Genomic DNA, 10,374 nt, shown 5'->3' on the forward strand with positions numbered 1-10,374 from the left:
CTAATGTAAATTCGAAAAGCCCAACGTGAATGAACGACTGTAATTGATGGTAGCACTGTCATTTGTATGTGCCGCGTGAACATGAGAGTGAATGTGAAGGTTTCGATGGAAATAACATGATTTCAATGGTTGAAAAAAGAAATAATACTAGAAGCCCACGCCGACAGGTTAAAACTGTAAAGAAGGTGCGATCCTTAGCATATTTGGAAAGTTTTACTAGCAGCTTGAGCTTAACCTGTCTACTATTGATGTCATATCCGTACAGTTGACAAATTTCCATCGGTGGGGGAACTGATACAATGTTAGCTTGGGATGCCTGATGGTGGTGATTGTGGCTATGCCAACCTCTTCTCGAATTCGCGCTTTGAGTATTCAGAACTTGCAATGAGAAATCCACTTAAGAGGACGACGCTGCTGCTTTTGGAAGAGAGCACTTCGAGCAAGTCGAGCTCGAAGCTGGCGGTGATGAAGTTGCCACGCATTGGCAGATTCTTGTCGGATCTGACACTGCGACAACGACTGAGGCAGGAATGATAGGGCCGGGCATATTGACGTGATCAGACTTTTGGATTAGACGCCGAAGATTGGTGATGAAAAGCCGATATGAATGACTCAGCTTGATGTTTGAATGCATAGTAGTAACTTGTATGGGATTTGAGTACACCTTATATACAGCCTGCCTGCACAGCCGCGGTCCTACAACTATACTTTACTGCCGATGCCAAGATGTTGTAAGACTGATAGCTCGAGAGCCTACAAAATCATTACATTCCTGCTCATCCAGCCCTATGCGGTATAAGAACATCAACTTGCGCGATTAGGAAAATGACAGCGCCGGGCGCACGACCTGAGGGGATGGGGACATCCACTCAGCCCCCCACCCCCTTATCCTAGGCCATGGACCCTGGCGCATATGCATACACAAACAGCTGACGGACATTGGTAATGCTAAGCAGGATCGAGGCTGAGGAAGAGTGATGATTTGTTAGAACAGAAGGAAACAATGGCAGATTGCCATCGTTCTAGTGGCATGGATGGTTGGCGAAGATGACACCGTCGGCATTGGAGGAATATTGTGGAACTAACTAGTGAGAGTTTGAGGCTTCTGGTCAGCTTGCTAAGCCTACAGCCGGCTGCCGACGTATGTCAAGATATTCATGTGATCCCGGAATAGCGAGTTCGTCGTCAAATATCTCAAAGGGGCTGCTGTCAACGAATCATATGCTATTCCCATCAGGCTGGCGCTGTGGCATGCGAGGGAGGGCTTACGCTATGGTTCATTGATTGGCTCAGCCAGTCGCATTCTCACCGAACAAGAAAAGAACCAAATATGGTCTCAAATCGCTGGACCATCATGCAGTAACCAACAAAATAATATGGTTAACAATATGTATACCGATTGCCGTTTACGGAAATTATACGTTGAACCGGGTGCCTGGGTCGAGCCACCATGAACAGTTTCCCAAAAAGGAAAGTATACGTTCTTGAGATCCGCCAAGACATGATGCGGCAACGTGATTCGCCCTTTTCTAGCAACGCAGCTGCGGAAGCTCAAACAAGCGTCTTACTCATTCGCCATCGTTCGACAGACTTCCAGGTGTGCGGGCAATCCAGTTTACGGGATTGCAATCAGGCACGAATTCGAATCTCACAAGATTACACAAGATTAGTCAAGATTCGTAAGGCTGGATCGGCACCACAATGCGTCAGAGCAGATGCAAAGGCGCAACACTGAAAAGTGTAGAGCTTTCCGATACGACTAAGAAAGGGCAAGGGTGCGGGTCGGGCTTGGGCAATGGCTTGAGCACGCCAATTAATGTAACTCCCCCACCCTATATCCGAACCACCCCCACATCCGAACCACCATCATCACCACCATCGCCACCACTATCACCACTTATTTCGCCATCTCTGCCGCCCACCCATATGCAACTTTCGGCCTCGCTGGGCAATTTGGATGCCCTAGATTCATCTGGACTATCTATATTGCTGGGATCCAGACTTTAGGCCTGGATTATATCCTCTATAGTAGCAAAGGTGCTGTTAGGAGATAATTAGACCTTTTTCCTCTTATGTAACTGTATATTATCTAACTAGGCCTATAATAAGTTAACCTGCCTTTCTAGAAGGGCTGCTCTAGATACCTACTTATTATAGCCCTTTTATAGCTTTCTAGATAGGTAGTAAATAGTATAGGTATCTAACTTATCCTTACCTAACTAAATTAACTAGTATAATTAATACTATAGATTAGTAGATTAATAAGGCGTTAACTATAAGATAATAGATTTAGCTTTATCTTACTATTAGCTACTAGTCTGCTAGCTAGGCTAGCTTTATTAGGCCTTAGTTACTATTAAGTTAGATAGAGGGCGTCTTATATATATAGGCTATAATCTAGATAACCTCTAGCTACTACTAATATTAGTAGATATAATAGATACCTTATAGGCCTTAAAATAATACTTTAAGAATACCTTTTTACTAGTAATAGTTAAATCTATAACCTAGTTATCTAGATATCTAACCTCCTTATAATAAGCCTACTTTAATAGGCTAAAGATAGCTATATCTAGAGGCTAGAGGATAGTAGAGGAGTATAATAGTAAAAATAGTAGATATATATTATACTACTAGTATTACTATATAAAATTAATAGTTATATAGCTATAATACTTATTAAGAACTAGTAGTCTAGCCTCCTTTAGCTAGGTAGGCTTAGTATATAAGATAAAGACTTTCTCTAGCTATTTAAGGGTAGTATTATTAGTTATTTAGCTATTATTAGTTACTATAAATTACTATAGCTTATATATATTAAGGTTAAATAAGAACTACTAGGCCTAAAGTAATTTACTTTTATATATAACTAAAGGGGGTAAGAAGCTACTAGTAGTAGATATATACTTAATAATAAATACCTATACTTAAGATCCTAGCTGCTTTTTTTAGATATATTATAATACCTTAGAGCCTAGCACTAGACTATTACCTCTTTTACCCTTTATAATACTAGTCTTATCTATATTCTATCTATTAGATAAATAGATCCCTTAGATAGTAAGGATACTACTAAGGTAATAAAGAAAATCCTAGATAACTTTAGGGGAATAAGCTGCTTATTACTAAGTATTAATTACTTTAGATTAGAGGGTTCTAATAGATAGATTTTACTATACAAATTAGGCTATTTATTTCCTCCCTATAAGAGGATACCTATTACCTATTATACGCTCTACTAGGCCTTTTACTTATTAATAGTTAACGTATCTACTAAGGGACTATTAAAGGGTAATATAGGCAGCTAGATTATCCTCTTAGGCTTAGGATAAGTGCTGCCTATCTTTAAAGGTAGTATTCCTACTTTACTTACTAAAGTATTAATACTAAAGTGTTACATATAGTATACCCTATCTATAAGTAACAGCCTAGAGGCTATACTGCCTAGACTGCACATCTAGGAGGGCCTATTAGAGCTTATCTTTAGAATATTACTTTATAATAGTTTAAAGAAGGTATCCTGAAAAAATGGCGTTATTTGGTAATAAATGGTAATTGTTATGATAGTTTGAAAAAGGTAGTGGTGTTGATGAAGGAGGGGAAATGCGGGAATTTCGGGTGGTTCGGATGCGGGGGTGGTTCGGATATAGGGTGGGGGAGTTATCTGTGATCAGGCATCTTGGCCCGTGTGTCCGGTCTAATGTCCCGCTCTCAGGAGGTTTCGATCGCATATCTCTGACTGGCTTTCTTAAGGGCGCGGTCGATTACTAAATCCCATTTGCTAGGCAATATAACTGTTCTCGACTCACGGTGAAAGCTCCAAATATTGGTTACCCAGTGTATGGGTACATTGACTGCAGAAGCAAAAGGACTGTGGCTCCCTCTCATATACGGTAGTATTATTTCTTGGCTTCCATCAATCATCATTTGCGTCTTGAAGCTTATTGCTGTAGTGGAATCACCTCAAGTACACAGCATTCCGATTTGCTATTTGACTCCTTTACTTGCATCACCACACACAAGAGCGTATTAACTGATTTCAAAGATCATATGCCAACTACTTCGGCTATTGACATGCTCGGGCAAGCCCGCTGTATGGCTGGAACCACGAAAGATGATCCCAAGACACAAGAAGTTCAACAAATAAGTATGACATATCAATATGGTGGCAGTGCTTCGGTGTAGAACGCCTACTACTTTTCATCTGGTCTGGTATCCCTTCGAGTGCCACTGGACCTCACATAACCCAAACGTGGGTCTCTGCAGGTAATTACTAACAGCTATTGGATACTTAGCCTGGATTGCTGTAGTCTTATTGGTCTGAGGTTATGTGAGGTCCAGTGGTACTTAAAGGGATATTAGTACCTCATTACCCCACTTTCTGGAAGTCATATTAACCTGCTTGCATAGTATGAAGGCCCGCTAATTTTTTAACTCGGCAAGGTGAATATCTTGCTGCACTTTCTCATCTCTAACTCTTTGTGTTAAGCTACATGCTTGTACTTTGACTGCATAAGGATTAGGTCTGATGTTGTGAGACAGCAGCCCCTTAAGAACGATGGAATCAGCCAGGGCTTAAACCGCATCATAATCACAGTCGTTAACAACAGCATGGATAGAGCAAAGACCCGTGATCAAGTGAGTCCGTCCAAGGTGTTCCTCTTGATTTCCCTGAAGCGAGGGCTGGCCATCAATACATTCCTTGATAGTCTAGTGGTGAGGATATCTGCTTGTCAATCAAACGATTCGCAGGGGACCGGGGTTCAATTCCCCGTCGAGGAGATCTTTTTTGCCTATTGCACTTGCCTTTTTGGTGGACAACGTCGTCTGAACCGGTGTTGGGGGGGGGGGGGGGGGGGGGGGGGGTTGCTTGTGGTTTGAATCTTATACTGTTGGATAGTAGCCAAGGGGTCCTCCGATCGCCCTGTTGGTTATGCTTGAACACTAGGACTATAATGTCCCGGAGACATATAACCACCATCCACTCAACTTTTATGATTTTAAAACTCGTCGACCGCAAGATCATTCAGACTCACTGGTTTGACTGGGTTTTCGGCTCTTTTCTGGATGTTGATTGCTGACCATCGATGTCGTTGATCTCCGCGGAACGGAGTGTGATCGGGGCGGCGCCGAATCCGGGGCCGTGGAGATCGGAGGTAAGCAGATCTTGAGATCCGAGGTAAGCAGCTCCACGCCCCATCAAAACCGACTGGTTCAAAATTGAGTTATGCTAAAACGACCCAATCCCGAATAGTCCGATCAGCTGTTCAGTACACAACACCTTCTATACATGTCCAAACACTCTGATTGATTGCCCCGAACACTTTCTTCAACGCTGAAGCATTAGTTCTCAGATCCTTTGTTTTCTACTGAAACCTTTTTGAGATGGCGCAAGTCTCTCTACCCGTTGTTCAGTTGGTACCGTCTCCTCCGGGTAGTCCGGAATTCGAGGCCACGCGCCAAACACTCATCGAGGAGTTCTCGGCCAAGTGCCACAAGACTATCATGTCTCATCCACGATCATCAATCAGCCACCTCAGAATGTCATGAGTGTTCCTGGAGAATGTGGCATTCTATCCAACGAGGAAATCTACATTACAGAGAACTTTAACGCTGTCGGCTTAGCTGCCGCCATTGCACAAAAGAAATTCACTGCCGTCGCGGTTGCTACGGCATTCGCAAAGAGAGCAATCATTGCCCATCAGCTCACGTGTTGCCTGACGGAATGGTTCATGGACGAAGCCATCGACCAGGCCAAAGCGCTCGATGAGCACCTTGCAAAAACAGGGAAGACAGTCGGCCTCTTACATGGTGTCCCAATTAGTGTCAAAGAGATGGTCCCTGTGGCTGGCCATTACTCCTCCTTGGGCTTTCTGATCACTCGCCATATTGATGAAGCTGACAGCCATATGATAGCCATATTGCGACAGGCCGGCGCAGTGCTCTACTGCAAGACGGCTCGGCCTCAAGGTGTCATGCACTTGGAGACTGTCTCTCTCTATGGTCGTGTTCTCAACCCATTCAACATCAACTTAACAGCAGGCGGGTCGACCGGTGGTGGCGCTGCACTCCTCGCGATGCGTGGCTCTATCCTCAGCATCGGCGCAGACATCAGCGACAGCATCAGAGCACCAGCAAGTTTCTGCGGCCTTTACGGCTTTAAACCGACGTCTTACACACTCCCTATGAAAGATTTTGTTGGACCTAGTGGATTTCCCGCAGAGCTTAATATTCTTGGATCAACTGGGCCCCTTGCAATTTCCTTGAGAGATATGGACTTCTTTGTGTCTGTCTTAAAAGCAGCGCAACCACATCTGGAAGACCCGCGCCTGATTCCAATCCCTTGGAATGGCTTGAATATACAGCCAAAGAATGCGCCACTTAAGGTCGGCTTCATGATGAACGACGGGCTCATTGTATCTCAGCCGCCGGTTACTAGAGCCCTCAATTGGGCCCGTGACAGATTGAGCAACCTCCCGAGTTTTGAAATCAAGAACTTCACGCCATACCGTGCCGAAGAGACCCTTCGTAACATCCATCTGGCCTTCTTCCCCGATGGAGGGAGGCAGGTCAAGCAAGCTCTAGCAGCGACTGGAGAGCCCATGCTTCCACTCACAAAAGCCATTATCACGGACGCCGAAACAACTGGGCAAGATTTAGACGCAGCGGGCGTTCTCCAGCAACGAGTTACCCGGGACAACTTTAGATGCGACTTTGCGGCTCACTGGAACCAGTCTGACGTTGCTATTGTCACCTGTCCTGCTTACGTTGGCCCTGCAAGCATGCACGAGACCTGCTTGTTCTGGAATTATACTGCCTTCTGGAACTATGTCGATTACCCAGGCGTTGTTGTCCCCACGCCCATCAAGGCACTGGGTAAAGACTTAGAGAACTATGCCACTGCTGACGAAGTACCACTGAGTGGGCAAGACGAGCTGGTCAGGAAACTGTGGGCCGAAGGCGATTTCGAGGGTGCTCCAGTCGGTATCCAGATCGTGACACGAAAGTACCATGACAACGATCTTTTTGAGGCTTTAAGATCGATGGAATTCTATCTAGAGCTTAAGTGATTAAGGAAATTGTAGCTACGTATTGGCAGGAAGATGAGCTAAATAATGCTATGGAAATATAGAACTCGTCCAGCATGAAACCAGCGTCAATATCGAGCTGTTGAAGCAGAAGAACGTGTGGTATTTTCGCTAGTTTAGATGAAACAAAAAGTCCTCCAAAAGTGTTATAAACTGATTAGGTTATCGTTAGTAGACCAGTCGGGGGGTTGAAAGCTACAAATTGAAGGTTATGGATTGTACCTTTCCATAAATCGATTACCCAAAGATTGTTCCACAACGCCGCCTATCAATGCTCTTCCCATGAACATGGTTAGTTGGCAAAGGCCTACACATCACAGGATCTGTCAATCTTGTGCAAAGTATCGGTAACATCGGAAGTCTGTTGATATAATATTAAGAGGTATTGTATCGATGTCTCCGAAGGGCAGATATCATGGTTTGTGAACACATCCTGGCTTAGGAGTTGAGTCTATCCTAACGCACATGGGGCTTAGCAACGTAGTCAATAAAATCGAACTTGAAAGGCTGTAGTATCAGATATGCATGCCCGTATCTACAAATCCCAAATTGAACCGAAAAGAAAGCTATATTATACCGTATATCGGCTTACTACATCAAACGTTCGTTTCCTCAACATTTTCCTCCAACGCCATCTCCTCCAGGGTATCATACATGCGGAGATCTATTTCTCGTGACTAGCCTCCTCATTAGAATGTAGAGTCATTTCCGTACTATTCGAACGGGGGGTAGTGGAGGCAGTGTTGCCGCTCAACGGAGCCTCGGCGGCTGCGGCAGCCATCTTTCCGGCATCGACACACCGTTTGCGGATAGAAAAGACTGACACGACATGGCCCACAGCCCACCAGGAAAAGAGAACAGGCAACGCGACGCGTGTCTGGTCAGCACAGCCACTTCAGACCTGCACCAAGAGGGAATAGACCTCATGCGCGGGAAAAGCATAGCCAATCCTGTAGAAGCCGGCCATGAGCTAGAATGGGGAGACGCAGCTCGCCACTTTGGTAAGCATTCAAGTCAAGTCAAGAAGAAGAAAGGCATGAATTGCATGGGTAGGTTGGATCCCAAGACGGATTCCAACACCTGCCACTGTACGTCCATGTAGAGCCAAAATACCAGCAACGACTTGCCAAGCTCTGGGCCACTGACGGCCCAATTTTCCCTGAAAGCCCATATGTAACCAGTGACCGTGAGAGTAGTAAGGGGGCAGTAAACCTTGCCGGCGACGAAACGAAGCAGCCAGACGTCACGGATCCTCGCCTTGGCACGGAGACCGGAGCTCATGAAGATACCGTTCAGCGTTAGAATGAAGAAGAGTTGGGCTAAGGTCGGCACAATGATATTGACAGTGTTGAAATAGACACGGCTGGCTTGCGTCTGGGCGCCGATGATATCAGGGGTGGACGAGATCGGGTTCAGGTATGCGGCAACAGCGGCCAGGTTGGCAGTGTCCAAGGACCGGAGGGCGGATGTGCCGTTGGGTGATTTGTAGTAGAAACCTCTCGATGCGGCCACGACCTTTTGTATATTGCTTGCGAGTACGGAGTCGCCTATCGCGGGATACCGAGCTTGATTGTAGGTGTAGGTAACGGAGTCGGCAGCGTTGTAGGCGGTGTTTGAAGTTCCGCTAATGACGCTGGCGAGCTTCTCTGATGCGCCTTTGTTGATGTAGATTGCACCCCAATAATCTCCCTTACATACAGCATTCTTGACCGCCGCCGGTGTTGAGTATTCTGAAGCCGAACCAAATTCAATTGTAGGGAAGTCTGCGCCCCGGAAACTCTTCGACGCAGCTGCTATAGCCGAACCGATGGCCCCTCCATCGAGGTCGACGGTCAGAATCTTGAGGGCGTGAGTGCATTTCGCTTGCTCAAAGGTTGCTCCGAAGAGAAACGATATGTTGGCCAGAATAAGAAGAAGGATCATTATCGATGCCGCGATAATGGGTATGAGAAATGATTTGCGTTATCCAGCGCCCCATCGTGATAGGGGTGCCCTTAGCGGGAAGCTCGAATTCGACATAAATACGTCCTAAGGAAGTTAAGCCTTCAAAATAAGCTGCGGCTAGTCTCCAAAGAAAGCCTGATGGATAATTGACTCGCTTTCGAAGATAGAGCTGAAAGAGAAAATGAGATGATAAGCCAGGTATGAGGGCTGCGATGGTTAATGGGGTGACATTAATTGTTTAAAGAAAACATCTCGAGATTGGAGATTACAGCACGTGAAAACAGGCCTGGGTGAACGGTCACAAGGCATAGCCCTTCAGCCGGGCGCAAGAAACGTCATCCGACCGCCAGTTTGGCCCATCACGACACGGCTACCTCCGATATTGTTGTCATATTCTAGAACCCGGCTCAGTGCTAAGTCCGAGCTGCGAGGCGCGAGGGAACCTTGGCTGCGGCTGCTTTACGGAGTACGTGAATAGAAAAGCGAGACCAATGGTTTAGCTAGGTTTGGTGTGGCAGAAATCAGATCTGCCGCATCGAGTGGGCGCAAGGGGTGTCCCCTAGTTCAAGTTCTCTAATACTCACCCGGCGTCACACGGTGAATCGGCGCTTATGGTTGCCGGCCTAGCGGACATTTCCCATCAGCGCTTGCCGTTGATACATGTAACCCGGCATGGCTGTCCGCATTCGTCGTATCTTCCTCCACCCTTTTCTCGCGAAATGCTTTCGGCGTGATCGCATGCACTCTAGAGAGGCTAGAGGTTCCATCCCAATTCTAGCCGCATCAGTTTCCGTCTGAACCAACTACTCAAGATGGACCAGCTAGTGCACGAGCAGCTGTCACCGTCACTGGCTTGCTAGTGCTTTTAAACGCACGGAGCTCGAGATAACGGAGGAAAATACTTCAGTTGCCTAAGCAAACAGATGAAAGGTTTTCTTCGATAGAGTACCACTGAACCATGCGAGTCTCCCTGGTTGATGCAGATGCTACCATGACGACGCTCAGCTCAGTCCCGACTGACAGGTCTATTCTAGGATAGGCCCTGTGAGCATCTGGAACGCAGTATGATTCGTCGTCGGGCTTTTGTGATATTCATGAATTAGCGAGCCGGTCAAACTACGACGCCGACGGACTTTTGTTTGACTGAATGAAATGTCGGCGTTGCGTAAGTTCCGTTGAGCGAGCGCAGTTGACAAATGCGAAAGTGGTTCAAGTTGTGGTTACTATGCGTTGGCAGCGAATTTATTAGTAAGCCGGGAAGTCCGTCAGATGGACCAGTTATTAGAGAGAAGAACTCATACCTTGCAAGTCACATGTCGCTATTCATTTTTGAGGACAAGTA

General features: G+C 46.0%; 2 protein-coding genes and 1 non-coding gene across 3 annotated transcripts; 2 read left to right on the forward strand and 1 right to left on the reverse strand.

The window, feature by feature from the left end:
- Positions 1-4,699: 4,699 nt before the first annotated feature.
- On the forward strand, positions 4,700-4,782 carry GLRG_13102. Its single transcript has one exon. It is a non-coding gene; the product is annotated as a tRNA-Asp (tRNA).
- A 764-nt stretch (positions 4,783-5,546) lies between these two features.
- Positions 5,547-7,070, forward strand: GLRG_04101 (amidase; the record flags this gene model as incomplete). The annotated part of the gene is made up of 1 exon (XM_008094786.1): positions 5,547-7,070. The coding sequence occupies one exon, from the start codon at positions 5,547-5,549 to the stop codon at positions 7,068-7,070; it is 1,524 nt and encodes a 507-aa protein (XP_008092977.1).
- A 1,032-nt stretch (positions 7,071-8,102) lies between these two features.
- GLRG_04102 (uncharacterized protein) lies at positions 8,103-9,011 on the reverse strand (the record flags this gene model as incomplete). Its single annotated transcript, XM_008094787.1, has 1 exon — positions 8,103-9,011. The coding sequence occupies one exon, from the start codon at positions 9,009-9,011 to the stop codon at positions 8,103-8,105; it is 909 nt and encodes a 302-aa protein (XP_008092978.1).
- Between the last annotated feature and the right edge of the window lie 1,363 nt (positions 9,012-10,374).

The sequence above is a fragment of the Colletotrichum graminicola genome, assembly GCF_000149035.1.
Source record: "Colletotrichum graminicola M1.001 genomic scaffold supercont1.13, whole genome shotgun sequence".
Classification (NCBI taxonomy): Eukaryota; Fungi; Ascomycota; class Sordariomycetes; order Glomerellales; family Glomerellaceae; genus Colletotrichum; species Colletotrichum graminicola.